Source organism: Populus trichocarpa, chromosome 10, assembly GCF_000002775.5.
Source record: "Populus trichocarpa isolate Nisqually-1 chromosome 10, P.trichocarpa_v4.1, whole genome shotgun sequence".
In the NCBI taxonomy this organism is placed as follows: Eukaryota; Viridiplantae; Streptophyta; class Magnoliopsida; order Malpighiales; family Salicaceae; genus Populus; species Populus trichocarpa.
The window spans coordinates 13,523,864-13,541,774 of NC_037294.2; the positions used below are offsets into that span (position 1 = coordinate 13,523,864).

A 17,911-nucleotide genomic window follows, 5' to 3' on the forward strand; every position below is an offset into this window, starting at 1 on the left:
CATGTCTTGGCTCAGTTATGTGCCGACTTCAAACGAATACATAGCTAATAATCTTTTTAGATCTCTCATTGGACCACGTAACTTCGTTTGTTTACTCTTAATATATATTTTTAGAGGTTTTTTTTTTTTAAAAAAAATATATATTTAAAAAAAAATACTTAAACATGGTAGAGTTCTCGGAAACAAAAAAATATTTTAGCTGTATCAATTTCTTGTTATTTTAATTTATTAAACACCAGGCTCAAGCTATCACCTATATTAGCCAAAGATAATAGATAAATTACTAGAATTAAAAAATTAACAGATTATTAATATCCAAGCCTTCCTTCGAAGCTGCTTTGATATTTTGCGATATTATCGCTTGGGATAAGAGTAACTGTAGCAGAAACAGGTGTCATCATTGTGGGATGTCAGTTTTCAACATGCCTTTGGAAACTGTCACTTTCTTATCAAAACAGTTTTTAAGTACTTTTCGGGGAAAACATATCTGTTATTTTTTAATTTCACAGGTCGGCTGTTGAATTATATAACTGATTCCAGGCCACGCACACATGCGTACATTCGATGTATTCAAACTACAACGATTTCTTTGATTTTTTGATTTTAAAAAATCCAACGACACCCTGGAAGATAACCTCGTGGCATTCGAGGATAGAAATGAATATTTCTCAATCCTCTGTAAAACCCATTATAGTACATGGAATCAGATATAATATACAGACAAGTCCAAGCAAACTACTAGTTCAAGTGAGATACAAGCAGAAGTGTTCAGAGATCACACAAGCCACGCGCAGAATCTCTCTACACTGCTTTTTCTCAAAAATTACCGAACATGGATACCAAGCCGTGCTGGCTAGAGTCTTCAGATTGACTGGCCTCATTACTGACTTCTTTCCACCCGGAACGCCTGCAAGTATGTTCGCTCGGGTGGAAATAATCCCGGAACAAAAACGTGTTAGGATTTGGACAAATCTTGTAGCCTTCCTTGCTTAAGTTAAAAACAACAAATTCAATCTCATAATACTTTAACTTGAGTGGTTAAATGAAGTTTTAAAATATAATTTATATTATTTTTTAATATATTTTTTAAAGTTAGAGTTTTTTAAATTTAAAATTTGTATAAATTCATATTATCTTATATTTAATTTTTATCAAATAAAAAAAATAGTAAAATTCAAACTTGTGACCGCTTGGTCATCAAGATTCTGATATCATATAAAAACTTAATTTAATCTAATAATTTTAATTATTAATTAAAATTTTAAAATATAATTTATATTATTTTTTAATAGTACAGGGAAGCAATCCATTAACAAAAACGTGTTAATTATATTTTTGATCTTTTGTTTATGGTTCTGAGAGACAGCTGTGAATTACGATAGCGTGCTGGAATAGCTCGAGATCTCTGTACAGTGTCATAAACAGCACCAACCAAAGACACCAACCGCACCAGGCAATTTAATGGGCATATCACTGACCAAGCTTTCCAATCCCTTGCTATATTATGACCATCAAATTCATCTTTCCGGAACATTTGTCAACCGGTGCACCTGGCAAGAGGGCCCTTGCTGGATTACACCCAACAGGCCGGCCTCGTGAAAATAGAGCGATCCGGCGAGCACCAAGCCTGTAAATTTGATCGATCAAATTCCCAGCTTGTGCTAACATGGCTTGCACGTAGGCATCAGGATCAAGTGTTGGGGTGCCATAATGTAGGAAGCAGTTGAAAATGTCACTGCATCCTGATTCCGCAAAGAACCAAGATTTTTGGACCAGGTTTTTGTCGATGAGATTCTGCTTTACTTGGTGTTTGATATTTGTTACAGAGATTGCTTTCGAAAATTTGTGTTTAGACCTAAAAGTGAAATGACAAGAACTTGGTCTAATCACGTGACTACATACGCGTGTCGATTCCAAGTCATGAAACGTGGGGTTATATGCAATTTTCTCATGTCATTTAATTGTTTTATTCCTTTTTTTTTTTTTTTTCCGTGGGCCAAGGTAAAGAGACAGTGTCTATTTGAGAGTGCTTTTTAAAAGCGCTTCTGAAAAAATTTGATTTTTTTTTTGTTTTTAAGTAATATGTTTTTCATGTTTTCAAATCATTTTGATGTACTGATCTTAAAAATAATTTTTAAAAAATAAAAAAATATTATTGACACACTTTTCTGAGTGAAAAGCACTTTAAAAAGCCACCATAACCACACTTCCAAACACCTCTACGAGTCAGCCAAATATCCGAATAATTGACTTCCTTCAATCTTCCGAATTCGGAAGAAAAGAATTTCTACCCTCCTAAAAAAAATTTCCATGCTCCATGTCGCGTCACCATTACAGTTCATTGATAAGGGAGAAAAAAAAACTAAAAAGAGGGAATTTTAACTCTCTTGTAAAACATTATTCATTAATACTATTCATTAGAGTAGTTTTTTTCTGTTTTTTATTTTTATGTTTTTCGACCAATACTTTATTTTTTAATATTAAATTTATTTTTATTAGATTATTTTATTCTTGTGATATAGATCACAAATTTAACAGATAACTTAATTGACTCGTTTTTTATTTTTTTCCCACAGTCTCATCGAGTCTGTTTTATTTAAAATAGAATTTCTTACCCAGTCTGGGCTTGTTTCCTGCTAAGCACCGCTGCCAGCACTTGCAAAGTTGATGCCATTAGATGGATAATCCTTCCTGCTTGCACTCGTAACTGCAAGCTGGGCCTCAAGGAAGGGCCTTTGGAAATCAATCCCCAGAGATTGTGCTTCAATTTCGACAAACATGAGAAAATAAACATGTAATGAAAAATATATTTAAAGAAAAAGAAATAAATCGATAGAAATTATCCCTGCAGATGATCAGTAAAATAAATGTATACATGGGCTCTGCATGTTGTTGGGCTAGTTTGAATCCTAAGATTCCACTAATGTATGAAAGAACCTTTACCTAACATTATATAGTTTTTCCATTACAGTATAAAAAGCCTTTCTCTCGGAGATCTTCGACATCATTTTTTATTTTTGTGCTAGGAGGTTTTGTTATTTAAAATCACGCAGAGGGCAGGAAAAAATCAGACTATATAAACTTTTTTCCACATAAAACTGCCAATTATAACGCAAGAAAGAACAAAGAAGACGAGTCATTCTTTATAATTCACATATGAATTTAGGGTTATTTTTTTAAATGTTTTTTTCTTGAAAATATATTAAAATAATATTTTTTTATTTTTTAAAAATAATTTTTGATATTAACAAATAAAAATAATTTAAAAACATTTAAAAATATTAATTTAAAATAAATTTTTTTCAAAATTTTTTTATAATATAAAAATAAACAGATCAAAAAACAACTATTATACACACACACATATACGCGCGTGTGTGTAATTTTAAATAAAAATACTTTTAAATTAGCTTTTAATCTTTATCAATCAAAATTATAAATCTTTTCTTCATCAATTGGATTTTAATCAAACCATCCACGCGTCTGAATTTAAAAAATCTTCTTTATTTTACAAATGACGTTTCATTGATAACACCGGGACTTTAAGAGATTGAAAATAAGTAATAACATGTTCAATTTATGAATCCAATCTAAATAAATAGTACGGAGCCCAACTAAAACAATTTATAGTGTTTGGATTAGGATTTTTAATACTATCAATGAGTCTCATGTTCGATCCTTGATATAGGTTTGCTGTGATGTGACAGGAAAAATAGTTCTTGAGCTTAGGGATACGACGTCGTGGATATACAAGAGTATTATTCAAGGACACTTTGGTTTGGTGTCCCACTGTTTCTTCCTTCTTACACTGATCTGTTGGAGTAGTAGACATGGGGGAGAGAAAGATGAGCAGCGGCAGCAGGCTAGTGAGAGAAGGAGAAGGAGAAGGAGAAGAAGGAGAAGATATATGGGCAAAAGCCACAAAAGCAGCAGATGATCTCTACATTCTGAGGGACACATATTTCCCACCAAACCCACTTGACAAAATCTCCAAATTACAATCCCAATCCGATCTCTCTCTCAACCTCCTCGATTCCATTCCTCTTGGTGGGTTCTCTTTCTCTCTCGCGTCAATCTTGATAATAAAAAAAATATACCTGTTCAATCGAATGTTGGGAACTTGGGATTTTGTGCTTGTTGATCGGAAATTTGAAAAGGGTTGTGATAATTTCAATGACCCTTTTGTTCTTGAGCATTAAATCTCTTCGTATCTTTTGATATGGGTACTGAGGTGGCTTTCCCCCCCTCTCATGGAACAGTGCTTGTTGGAAAATGTTCCTTTTCTTTCTCAATTTAATGAACTAACAAATAGGAAACAAGTACTGGTTAGTGATGATAAAGACTGTTCTTTTGCTTGCTTAAATAATGTCTCCTAGTTTGATGAATGTGCCTGCAGTTTCCACTTCTTTTAAGACCTTCTGACTCTTAAATTTTTCAGTTCCTGTGGAGTTGATGCATGTTTAATTAGTTGTTGTTGGCCTTCATTCTGCAAAGTGTATCTTAATTTTTTTACTGATATGTTTGGTGAAAAAACTGTTTTTTTCATAGAATATAGGAAATCACCTGTGCAACGAGCGACATATGAATATCTGAGAGGCAAGTTGTTAGATGTAGTACCTGAATACAACAAAGAAGCTGAGGACCACCTCTCTAAAGCTGTGAGTTCCATTTAGTTTTGGGTGTAATAATGCTTAGTTTGAGGTCCATTGTTGGGAACTGACTTAATTCATTTCCCCAGGTTAAGTTGAATCCATCACTTGCAGATGCTTGGCTGTGTTTGGGAAACTGCATCTGGAAGAAGGGAGATTTACCTTCAGCAAAAAATTGCTTCAATCTTGCACTAAGTAAGGTTAGTTGTGATTTCAATTGCTAGGTTTTATAAGTTTTAACTAACATTTAATCCTTTTATCATGCTTGATGTTTAGATACTGATATATATTCTTTCTGGTTGCTGTGCAGGGGGCAAACAAGAAGATACTTTGTCTGTTATCAATGCTTGAAAGAAGAATGGCCCAAGGCAAGGATTTCAAGTTTTTTTATTTCCTTCTTTTTACCCTCCTCAAACCTTTAGCCTCTCTGGCGTAAAAGCATACATAGGATTTGTTATTGGTTTGCTCATTTATATGTTCCAGCGCTTTGATGGCACAATTTTTCAATCCTCATAATTTATCAAGACAAACCCTGCATCTTTGGTATCCTTTGATAAAAATTATAATGCACGCATGATAACATCATGATTCTAATTACCTTACTTTTGATAGAATGAAATGGGTTGGCTGCTAAAGTGATACCTGTTTTCCTAGCTATTTTAATGGCGATTGCATAGTTAAATGATCTTATTGAAGATTATGTTACAAAGAAAATTGCATAAAAAATATCATCACAGCATGATCAAAAGTAATTGAAGGGTCTTATTGATATGTTTCATAGTTATTCTTGTAGTCCAAAGCTAGAATAATGATTTTGTACCTCTTTAAGGTACTTTGTTTAACTATTTTGAAAGATAGAATGCATCTTCATCTGTAGGTACAAGTAAACTGTAAAAGATATAAATGTTTATTGTATAAATATGTTAAGATTTAGTTGCACTATTATTATTATTATTATAGTACATCATTATAACCACTTATAATACGTGCATATTTAGTTTTGGGCCCAAATAGATGAGTTGAATGGTAAATTCTAGTGCAATTAGTTTAATTCCTCATTTCACTTTTTTCCTCGTGTCTTCTAACTGTATTAACCAACCCAAAAAACCTAATTCATTAAGCTGGTAGTTCTGACCCACACATCATGAAGTGTATATGACACATGTAACTGCCTAATAGTTATAACACTTTATCTAAGCCTTAGCAGTGGACAAAATTGCTTGGCAATCAAAACTTCTTCTATGATTTTGAAGTTTCATTTTCTATCATCATACTGTCAGCTGGTTATAGGTTGGAAGTGCTAATGTGGCTGAAAAATTAATCCGTTCACAAATTAATGTCCCTGCAGTGGATGTATTTTGAGACAATTTTGAGTTAAAAACACTGTGTAACATGTATTTCTTGTCAAAGACCGCCGTGAAATTCTGTTAATTGCCAGCCTTCAGGACTTGAGCAACAGCCCTAAATTAATGAATTAAATTCAGAGCCCGAAAACTTGCAAGGAAAATGTTTGTAATCTGACTTTAGCGTGCTTGAATACAGACATTTACCATAGTTTTCTTCCCCTGATGTAGGTTCTGAAAATCAGGCACAAATTGTTGAGGAAAGCATTCAACATGCCAAGGATGCGATCACTTTGGATGTCAAGGATGGAAACTCTTGGTGTAAGATCTTACGTCAAATCAAATCAACTCATATCATTTGCTTTTTTTCCAATATTTTTTATATTTGTTTATAATCTACCAGTTCTTACAACATATTCAACATTTTGTAATGGCATGAAAATCAAAGGTAAATGTCTGGTGTTTGCTTGCCATCTGTATCACTAGCTGAATCTTGAAGGGTAGTTGCTGATTTCGAGCATTTCATCTTGTTGCCTTCTAAGAAACATTGAGCTCCATATGCATATATATATATATATATATATATATATATATATATATATTTGTATGATGACTATGCTGCTTGTTCCTGCCCCCCTGGCCACACACGCTTGTGATTTTGTTTTTTTAGTGATTATGTTAGCCTCCGTACCATTTTCCTTTGACATCGTTTCATCTTTTTACAGACAACCTTGGAAATGCATGCTTGACAAGTTTTTTTGTGACTGGGGCATGGGATCACAGCAAGCTCCTACAGTCTTTAAAAGCATACCAAAATGCCGTAAGTGTGGAGACTGTGAAGTCTCCTTTTTTAAACCATTTGATGATCAGTGATGGATCTCTTAAAGATTAATTGAAGGTTGATTGATCCAAACCTCCGTTGAACTTTTTTTCAGAAGGAACTTGTTCCCTAACTCTTTAAATTCTTGATTTTGATCCTTGCACTATTTTTTCTGGAATGCTCTATGAGGCTTCCATTCATTAACAAACAGAATCTTCCTCATGGTTCCATAAGATCTTGTACCTTGTCCTTTAAAAGGACAAATCACGTGTCTATCACATGTTGATTTTAGTTTGTTAATTCCAAAAAAATAAATACTATTGTGACCAAAATCAAATTTAGAAGTTAATGACTAAGTTCCTGTTGAAGTGATGTTTGGACCAATTAACCCCTTTTTAAATAGGAGTTGATTATACAAAGTGATTACTTGTGAATCATGATTCATTCTGCATTGCTTACAAGCATTTTGTATTTTCTACAAGTCTCTGTTGAGTAGATTCTTAATTTGTTTCAGATCAGCTACTGTGAATTTTGTCCTCTACTAAGTCAGTTAATAATATATCTCAGGAGAAAGATGAGAGGATGAAGTCCAATCCAGACCTATATTTCAACTGTGCCACTGTAAGTTAAAAATTCCTCATTTAATCGATTGATCAGAAACAACTTTCTCAAATGATGAAATTGTCTTGAAGTTTCTAGAAATTCATGGGATGAATGTGTAATCTTTCTTTGAAATGCATATACCAATCTCCATCTGCATCGCTGATCAACATTGGTGATAAACTGCAATGGAAGCTCTTTTAATTTTAGGCTTCTAATGGTTAGGTGAAAAGGATAAGAAAGATGAATCAATAAATTTAGGAGTAGGAATGAAACTTATTTTGCATTGGTGACCAAAAACTCTCCATGAGCATTTTCCTTTTGCTCTGGTCATCTTGATTTGGTTTGCAAGAAACTGAGAGATTGAAGAGGATGCTCCTAGAATATTTGGTAATGTACAAGTATTGTAGGCTCTGCTTGAAAATTCAAGGGAACAATAAATTCACTTGATGAAGACCTAACGAGAGCATTAAATTCACTTGCTTAATGGTGAATTTGACTTAACAATTCCATTGCTTAGGTAGAGCTTCCAAATTTTTATTCAGGTGACAAGTGCTGCCCAGCTTCTTATACCATAATACCATCTAAGGAATTCCTCTTTGCAGGTAAACCGCTATCTAGAGAATTATGAAAGGGCCCTTAGTGGGTTTGAAGCTGCTGCCTTAAAGGATCCTAGTCTCAATGCTACCGAGGAGGTTCAAAAGATGGTTAATCTTCTTGATAATTTGGAGAATCTGTTGAGGGTACTGCATTTTTTTTATGTTAGTTGTTATGGAAACATGGCACTCTTAGTTGCCGCTTCATTGCAATTTTAATACGCTCTTTCTTAATAGCATGATTTCACCTGTCATTTTAAAGTATTTGTGTTAGTAAAAATAATGATAAGGGAAAAGAAACAGAAAGAGGATTCGGGAATCCATGAATGTTAGTTACATTTGCGAGTGCTTTGCGTAAACTAAGAAGCTAAGAAGATTTTATGTAACAATCTTTAATCTCAAAAAGCATAGTTTAACTTTACAAGTTGTGTTAACCTTTCCTTTATGTCAGATCTCACATAAAGTGTGTGTGTGTGTGTGAATGCTCCCTTTCTTCTGAGATTCAGCTGATTCTTTTGAGGTTTGAATTTATAGGGCCAGGCTAGAACTAAACGACTTGCTTCTTTGGCATCATCTCTAGCTGCTGTTAAATGTAAGTTACCTGACTCTTTTGTGTTTTTTCTTGATGGTACACTTCAGTTCTGAGTGATCATGCATTTTTTCCTTTCTCAAATGGAATGTACTAATCATTGTTGCATGCCTTTTCACCTGTAAGTGAATTCTTCGTATAAAAGAGCCTCTGTAGATCAGTTGTCAGAGGGCCTGAACAGAGCAGTAGCAATAGTGGGAAAAGTGCTTTTCTTTGTCAAGCAAGAGAATGCCACTCCCCTGTAAGCCTCTTCCAAAACCACCTATGTAAATCCATGCTACTCTTGGATTCAACTTGTGTTATTTTATCAGTGAAACATCATTAGTTTTGCTTTTCAGTGTTTCATATTGCTCTCTCTTTCTCTCTGCAGATACTATTTGGTGTGTGATTCTAATCAAATATGCTTTGTTCTATCAGTGTATGGGATGCGCAATGATGCAGTAAGAGTTACCTGCTTCATTCGATGTGTTTCCTTCTTCTCTTTCTAGTCTTCTTCTCTACTGTTTTTATAATCCTCAGAGAGTTTAGGTTTCATATGAATAGTGGAATACAGTATAGTATGAGGAAATATTCTTTGGTTGGACAGTCACGGAAAAACAGGAACTACCAAACTTGCCTTCAAAACTTCGGGCAAAGCATGAAGGATGAGACAGATAGCAACACTCTTTAAATCATCTGTTCTTTATTACATGGGAAAATGCCAATTATAGAAGAAATGCAGCTGATTTTTTTTTTCTGGGGTAACATGTTTTTTAAGGGATGATTCCATTATGATACCCTTCTCTAGATGATAATTTCCCCCCATTTCTAACAGTTGAGAGTATCCTCTGACCTGCTTTCCCCCACTTAATCAATACTTTCAAGCTGTTGCTTGTTCTGGAAAAACTTCAAAAATTTGATCAAATTCATCTCCTCGTCTTCTTCTTGGAAGAATGTCATTTCTTTGTGACAACTTGCTCTAGCAAGTTGTATTCAGTTTTGAGGGAAGCCATAACTGAAAAGTAGGTAGCTATTGTCATCAGATCATCTATGTTTGTGTTGAATGAGTAAAGAAAAGGAAGGGGTGTTTGGGCTGGCAAGCATTCTCCAATGTATTCTAGAGGTCCCCATTACATCAGTAACAATTCATACTCCTGTAAATCTCAAAATCATGAGACTTAATAAGCCGATTGAGCTCAATCTTGCACTAAATTCAGCAAACAAAAACTCTTGCTGTTGTCTTTATAACCTGTTCAAAAATATATTACTGCTGATGATAATTCTTTCTGCTCACAGATAAAAGAAGGAGATCAGCTAACACTTTTAGAGCCTTATTACCATTATGTTGATTTTTCTTGGAAGGGAAAGGTATATTCTCTCAAATATTTAGAGCATTTTTCTTAATTTTGGTACAGACATCAATCCAGAATCTCACATGCCTTGAAAGCATATTGTTCCACTGCCTGTTTTTTAATAACCATCTGAATATGGAAAGAGAAAAGTTAGATGGCTATAGCATAAAAAATAACACTTCTGTATCTTCCTTACTTTATTAACTTGATGCAGATGTGGCACCCATGACTTTCATGATCATAATTTTACAATTTAGAGTCACGTGCATAATTTCTTTCCTTCTTATGTTGATTTTCCCTTAGTCCCCTAGCTGGTCATCCCATCATTATCAGGGCCCAGGCACAAATCTCTCTCCTCTTTCTAGTATTCTGTCTTGAACCCAGTTTCTTAAAATTTCTCTCAACCCATTTTTAAACTCCATGGTGTATTTGCATGTTAATTACCAGGTTTAGCATATAAATGATGCAGGCATCAATGACCAATTGCATGAATCTCTCCCAGTCTCGTTCTCCAATAGACAAACACTGCAGCAATACAATTTACCAAATCTAGGTGTAAATGGTTAAGTATATGATTGTTATGTTCTTTCAAAGGTTTAAGGTTAAGGTTTTTGCTCGAGGTGGTGGTAATGGTGAAAGACTTGAAAATGGGTATATTTGGGGGCTTTAGTTCTGAGGAGAGTTGAGATGATCCAAGTGGAATTAACGAGGACACAGGATGAACCCTGTCGCCACAAGCTTTGAAATTGAGGTTTGATAGCTACTCTTGATTGATTTCTGCTGATCTAGACCCAGCCTCACTGTTTACTGCTTTGACACTCTGATTTAGACTCGAAAATGGGTATATTTTGGGTCTTTAGTCCTGTGGAGAGTTGAGATGATCCACGTGGAAATAACAAGGACGCAGGATCAACCCTGTCACCACAAGCTTTGAGGTTGAGGTTTGATAGCTACTCTTGATTCATGTCTGCTGACCTATTAGATATCAGACTCAGCCTCTCTGTTTGCTGCTCTGATGTTCTGATTCAGTCTTGTTTTGGCTGCTCAAAATCCCACTTCCACTAGGCAAGCCCTGTCATTACTGCCAACCTGTTATATATTTGACCCAGCGTCTCTAGTTATTAGCTCTGATGTAGTTTCCATCAAATTAGATTTATTTCTCTTACTCAAAATCTAACTGTGCTCTAGGTAAAAAGGCATCTCACAATATCTTTTACAAGTAACAGGTTGTGGCTTACATTAGCTAGTCTTTTGAGTTCGCTAAAAAAATTGATGCGAGCCTAAAGAATTTAGATGATATTCATGCTTTGACCAATATGTGGTACACCATGGTAGCGGTGTTAGCATTTAGATGGGTGTTTGACAACAAGGCAAGGGAAGTTTGTCAGGGAAGAGAGGAAGGATCAAGTAGAACAAAAATAGGCATTAGGTTGGAATACTGAAACCATGAACACGTTGGGTGGGTGCAACACCATACATCGCCCTTTGGTAGTAAAACATCATTTTGAAACCACGTTGCTCTACTATGACAAGACACGTTTCCATCCCATGGAATATTTTGCTCTTTCCTTCTAATGACAATACTGATGATGATGAATGATGATCTGATTCCTGATTTTTGCTTCTGTGTCTATTTAAACAGCATTACAATTTCAAATCAGTTCGTGTGGATTTCACAGAGCAAGTTCTTGTGAATGGAAAAGTTCTCTCTTCTCATCATGCTGTTCGTTCATCAATTTATGCTCAACATAAACCATGAACTGTTGTTTCAAGTAGTAGATTTTGTGAGTTGTGTACTTAATGAGGTTTTGCTGTTTTCTCATCGATTTGTTTCCTGTGTGGCTGTAAATAGATTAGGTGTTAGAGAAAGAAAGAGAATTACATGAGCATGGATTCTTGGTCAAGTCAAAAGTCAAAGCCATGTCGGCCAATTAAAACAGAAAATGTACAATTTACATTGTATTGGATCTTCATGTGTTTGATATAATTGATGGAACTTTCTGCTTGCCCTTTTGTATTGAGGTTGTGTGTGATTGTTTCTTGCTCAATCAGGTTGCAAGGGCGAACATTATAGAAATTTTAAAAAGTGCTAGGTTGTTCAAATTAGCTACTTGTTGTGTGCATCAAATTATAAAAGAAGAACAAGTCAAACCCTGGTCTGCATGAATCCAAAACCTCCAACAAGTCACTTTGGAAGCTTATATTTTCACTTCTTGATTGGTCTGTTTGGAAGGCAGAAACCCACACCTTTTTTTATTTTATTTTTGGGATTCTATAAACATTTCTAATCTCGGTCCCTGGTAATAATGATCAACACTGTATTAGAGTAGGCCCTCATAAGGAGCATAAGCAGGAGTGGGTTCCTGGGAAAAATTCGAAAGTGATTCTTGAGAAGCCAAATTTAAGTGTAGGGAAATTCAACTGGTTAATTAATTTGAGGTTCTTTCACTGCCTGATCAATTGGAAAATAGTGGGAATGCTGAAGTTAGTAACAAGAATGGGATCGATGGCAGAACTGTTGCAGCTGATTTCTCTCATGATAAGTAGAACGAACATCATCTTCTATGCTGTTAAAACCGGAAAAAACTACAGTAGTTGAGACTGAAGATGCCTCTTGTGCTGTGATTGAAGTTCAACATTCCTCCTGTTATGATTAATATTGTTAAAAGCCTCTCCTAGTGGAGTGAATGCCATCTTGCAACAATCGATAAAGGAAGCAGGGAAGGAAGGGTAAGAAGAATAGCAGGAATGATCAGGCCAGGCTGTAAGTCTCTCAAAGACAGATGAGAGTAAGGTTTCTTCTCCTCAACATTCTCCTCACCTGGAACATTAGGGGAGTATCGTTTAGGTAATTTTTGTTTTTAAGTATTTTTTAAAAGTATATTTTTTTGAAAAATATCAAATTAATTTTTTTTATATATAAAAAGATAATAAAAATCTAAAAAAAAATATTTTAATAATTTTTCAAATAAAAAATATTTTTAAAAAGAACTCCCACCGTATAAAAGGATGCTGTGGCAAGTAGATTGTGTTTTAAGCTTAAAGTTGATATTCTTTGCTTAATTGAAACACGGGTAAAATTGCCAAAGCCTGAGGCCATCGTTGATATATTTGATGTTTGGGAGTGCTGCATAGCTATGAATTTTCTCAACTGGGTTTGGATTATTATTTGGAACAAGCATTCTAATCTTCTTGCTCTTGGCAGGCATAGTCAATCTGTTCACTGTCAAATATTCGATGCATAAAAGAGTCATATTTGTGATTGTACTTTTGTATATGGCTCTTAAATCTTACGTGAAATAGTCCTCATGACTACGAAGGACTTCCACAATCATCATCTTCGCCTTTAACCTCATGCGTGACAGCTTCATTGTCAAGGCTCTTGACCTCCATTTTAGCTTATGATGATCAGTTGGAAGGGATATGAATGGAACTCTGAAACCTTGTGTTTCCTCTTTCCTGTAAAGCATAGTGCAGGCCATTAACTGAGTTATTGATAAATGTAGCGTTACATAAGTCTTCAATCATGGAATATCATCAAAATAATATATTTTTTTTTATTTTTTTAAAATTATTTTAAAAATTAATATATTAAAATGATCTGAAAATATAAAACAATATTAATTTGAAGTAAAGAAAAATATAATTTTTTTTTATATATTTTTAAAATTATTTTTAAAACACAAAAAAAAAAACTTCTCGCAACAGCTATGATCAGGTGGGTTTCCACTTTTGGCCTTCCATGCAACACAAACACAGGTTTCTTTTTTTAATCAATCGATATTCGTACAAATTATTATTCCATTGAGGAGATGAATCTCTAATGGTTTAATGTCTACGTCGGTAAAGAAATCTCCTCTGCGACCTCTCTCATTTATCATGATAAATCGAGATATCATCACTTTGTTTAGGAACTTGCATTTTGTATGGTTGCGAGCCTTCATGCTTCTTTCGAGGGTTTCGTTTGCAGTAGTACTAAGTCTTATTTGTAGGTTAAGTACGAATGCAGCGTGTTGTCTGTTTGATTTTCCAGTTGTTTTTTTCTTCCAAAGTGCTAAGTTGTTCCTTGATATTCCAGGTATAGTAAAATTAAATATTTTAATGTATTGATAACTGAGAGATTCCATCAACCTCTTCTATTTTCGAAATGATTGGTGTGTCCTTGATTCATAGTGCCCTTTTCTTTTTTCTTTTTCTTCCTCTATCATCAAGGCTCTAACATATAATATCATGGGATATTGACACAGCTTTCTCCCCCTTTTTTTTTTTTGCCTCCTTCGTTTTCTTTACCTGTATATGAAAGATCAAAACTACCCATTTCTGTTGAAGGCAAGAAAGCAAATTACAGGCGAACAAAAATGATGAGGTCTTAAAAGATCTATTTCTTGAATAATCGGTTAATTTCTTGATTTTAGTAATCTCATCGATTAATTTATTGATTCTACTAATCTGATTAATTTTTCTTAGTCAAGATAACTCATAATTGATGCTTAATATCAACAAAAAGGTTTCATTTGATGAATTTGAGAATTCTCCAATGATTAAATAAATATTTTTAAAAGAAAAAACAATTATATTTTAAAGGACTCTCAATAAATATATATTAAAGAATGAAAAAAAATAATAAAAAAAGCTCTTTATAATTAAGTTAGTGATTGGCTAATGACATATTTGAGATTGTGGTAACAGTGGCGGTTCAAAGTATTTTTCATTTAGAAATTCATTAAAATAAAGTTTTCTTTTTATTTTTTTAAAATTATTTTTGACATTCAAATTTTATTTTAAAATTTCTTAAAATATAATTTTTATCGCGTTTTTAAATACACTCATAATCCAAAAATAATAGATTATAACTCTCCTAATTTTTTTAATGGAAAAGAGGAGGCCGCCCCCCCCCCCCCCCCCTCCCCCCAACTTGTGACCATCAAGTAAACATCAAAGTCATCTGATTGAAAGCTCGGTTCGAAAAGAAATCTGATGAAAAAAAAGGAGCTCTGCCCCACCATCAATATTCAGTAATACCGGGCCACCACGGATCGTTTCGAATCTTGTCGGGTCGTTTTCTTTTCTTCTTTTTATGAAGTGGATGTAGAGTTGGAACTTGCAAGGCTAATAATTCAACGCGCGGTGGTTATGGATTCTTGTTGCTATGTGACCCAATTGGCATGCTTGCTGATTCTGACTACTGAGTTTCTGGTTTCTTGGTGTTAGCTTTTCAATCCCAAAAGTGAAAAACCTTATCAGAGTACTGTTATTATACATGTCTGAGTGAAAAAGAGGCTTTTAGGAGTGGGTTTTGAAACTGTGTCGTTTGGTTCTATGTGCAGCAGGTGCTGGTAACTGGTAAGCAACAAGGGGAAAGATTTAAGGGTGCGAAGAGATCAAGAAGATGAGGTGTCTGAGGGAGTTAGAAGTTGCTGGTGACGTGGGTTTTCCTTACCTTTTGAGGGTTTTGGAATTTAAGTATAACACATGCAAAAAAGAAAAAAAAAAGCTGTGAAATAGACAACCAGGATGTGCCCTTAGGTTTTACTTTTATTTATTACCCCCTCAGTCTCTCAAAGAAAGTTGTTATTTTTTTATTAAGAGGTCAAATAATTTAGAATCAAAATTTACTACTTTATCCTTTTTAAATTGTTTTTACATTTTTTAAAATAAAAAGACTGTATAGCTAACATAGTCAAAATAAATGAGTTGACATCATATTTAATATATGTGAAAATCCTGATAACATTCCGTTTAGGATACGAGGTCAATATTTATAATAATTAATGTCTCGCTCAGGAAAAAAAACCGGCCCAATCAGGTGACGCAACCGTTTACTGTGACCTGCAATGGTTCATTTCAACTCATGCATGTATCCAAACGGTGGATTGATTGAGGGGGGGAAAAAAAAGCGCATAGTTTGATTATTTTGTGTTCAAGAAGTGACGTGTTTATTAAATATTTTTATTTTAAAGTATTATAATTATTTTATTGTGTTTAAAAATAGTAACATAATTACTATTTTATTAAATCTTTTTTGATCGATGTTACTTTATTAAAATTTTATATTTATTGGGCTAATTTTACAAAAAATTCTCAATCTAACCAATTGGGTGGGTAACGCAATTCATACGAACAATGAATCTTCTTTCCCGGTTGGCAGCGTGCTTGACTATGAGTATTTGTTTTTATGTTTAAAAAGTATTTAAAAAAATATTTTTTTTAATTTTTTGTTTTAAATTAATTTTTATTTAGTATTTTAAAATCGTTTTAATATGATGATATTAAAAATAAATTTTAAGAAATAAAAAATATTATTTTACCATATTTTTAAATCAAAATTATTTTAAAAAATAATAACCTATCGTACAAACAAACAACCAGAAGTTTGTTGGTGATTAGGTGTGGGGTTGCGAACGGGGTTTTCAGGTTAATTTCTGAGGCCCTCTGTATTGTTGTTGTTTACGTGGCCTAATAACTGCCTCTTCCAATGGTATAGGGTGGGTTGGGCTAGGATTTGAGGGATGGCCTGAAGCCCTCACATTTCAGGATGCCTGCTTATGAAGATAGAGTTGTAATTGGATATTAATGGGAAGTTTGTTTGCAGATGTTCTTTCAATTTTTATGGCGGCCATGAAGGTTTCTAAGCCAGCTCTGTTCGGGTGTGGAAGGGACAAGCGATTACGTATAAATTGTGATGCGACGTTGGCAAATAAAACACTGGTTGATGGGTGGTTTTCGTTTCACCATTGATCTTAAAGCTCTGCCATGACTGTGATGTGTCGATGGGAGAAGTGTCGTTGTTGCTGATATTAGTTGGACGCATGGGTTTGGTGGGGTTGCAGTACTGTTGGGTGCTGTTAGCTGTTTTCTCGAAGGTGTTTCTTTTCCCTGCATGATTAATCTACGAAGTTACCTTCCTTTGAATTTTGTTTTTTCCATGTGTTGCATTCAATTTTTCTTTTCTTACAATACAGGAGAATGAGATTGAATTCATTTTATTGTTGTTTAAGGAACACAATGTGTGCAGATGTTAAAGAACTTCTGATATTCCTTCACAACAACTGGTAAGTGATTTCTTTGATTTTCTGGACATTTTACTCTTTTGGAGTGTCCTGGGTCCATTTTGCATAAATAGGCCAACTGTTAATCTTTTTGCACTCTCTTTGTGCGTGTCCGGGAACAGATACCCATGCTGAACCTCACTGATGGAAATGGGGTAAAATTTCTTTGCGACTGAAGAGAATGAGAAAACATTCCATCTTTTGTCTGTATATAACTGGACAAGCTCATTATGAACTTCAATTTTTAAACAATAAAATTCAGGTTATTGTTAATCAAAGGATGTTTATGTTCTCTACATCCCAGGGAAAGTGAAGGCTTATTTCAGTATGGTAACTACCACAGAGAAGCTTAGGATTTACGTGTTGTGGTTCAACATTTTCATGGGGAGAAACGTGAGATAAATACAGCTATTGGACATAGTAAAGGTCCATTTTTCTTCCTTGCTCCGTGTCTACAAAATGAAAGAACAAAAAATAAATAAATGAAATTAGATAGCATTTTGGAAATATGTGTGAATTTTGAGTAGAGCACTTAATTTGTAGCGAGCTATAGATGTTATTTTACATGTAAGTTTCTGTATATTAGAATTTTTATTTTCTCTTATATAGTCTCTTGTTGGCATATATACAAATAGCATCAATGTTTACCTTTTTTTATTATGAGAATTCTCTAAATTAATATATGTACGCAAATTGCATCATAACATCAATTAAAAGGGAGACATGGGATCAAACCATATATGATGTGTTATGTTATTTGACATTTTTTTTCTAAGATAAAAAATTTAAAACATCTTATTCTCTTCTTGGATCTTATGCATTTTTTTCTATGAACGAACATATTTTATAACAACTTAGAGGCCAAGCTGGATTTTCTTATATGCTTTAATTCTGCCTTTTGATTCTAGAAAATTAAGGAAGAATAAATACTTTT

At 34.0% G+C, this 17,911-nt stretch overlaps 1 protein-coding gene and 1 long non-coding RNA gene across 3 annotated transcripts; both read left to right on the top strand.

Annotated features, from left to right (window-relative positions):
• The first annotated feature begins 3,623 nt into the window (after positions 1–3,623).
• Positions 3,624–11,934, top strand: LOC7459799 (uncharacterized). 2 transcript variants are annotated; one of them, XM_002314787.4, is made up of 13 exons: positions 3,630–4,047; positions 4,549–4,658; positions 4,739–4,849; positions 4,960–5,017; positions 6,224–6,313; positions 6,718–6,812; positions 7,380–7,433; positions 8,018–8,155; positions 8,543–8,600; positions 8,724–8,838; positions 8,968–9,037; positions 9,873–9,944; positions 11,571–11,934. In XM_002314787.4, the coding sequence occupies exons 1-13, from the start codon at positions 3,831–3,833 to the stop codon at positions 11,685–11,687; spliced, it is 1,305 nt and encodes a 434-aa protein (XP_002314823.4). In that variant the 5' UTR covers positions 3,630–3,830; the 3' UTR covers positions 11,688–11,934. The 2 variants fall into 2 exon arrangements, 1 of the variants encoding a protein (XP_002314823.4); XR_008060387.1 differs by lacking the exon at positions 11,571–11,934 and having other exon boundaries at positions 3,624–4,047; positions 8,724–8,863; positions 9,873–9,920.
• Positions 11,935–16,301: 4,367 nt separating this feature from the next.
• Positions 16,302–17,575, top strand: LOC127905891 (uncharacterized). Its single transcript, XR_008060394.1, has 3 exons — positions 16,302–16,791; positions 16,927–16,980; positions 17,100–17,575. It is a non-coding gene; the product is annotated as an uncharacterized LOC127905891 (long non-coding RNA).
• Positions 17,576–17,911: the final 336 nt, after the last annotated feature.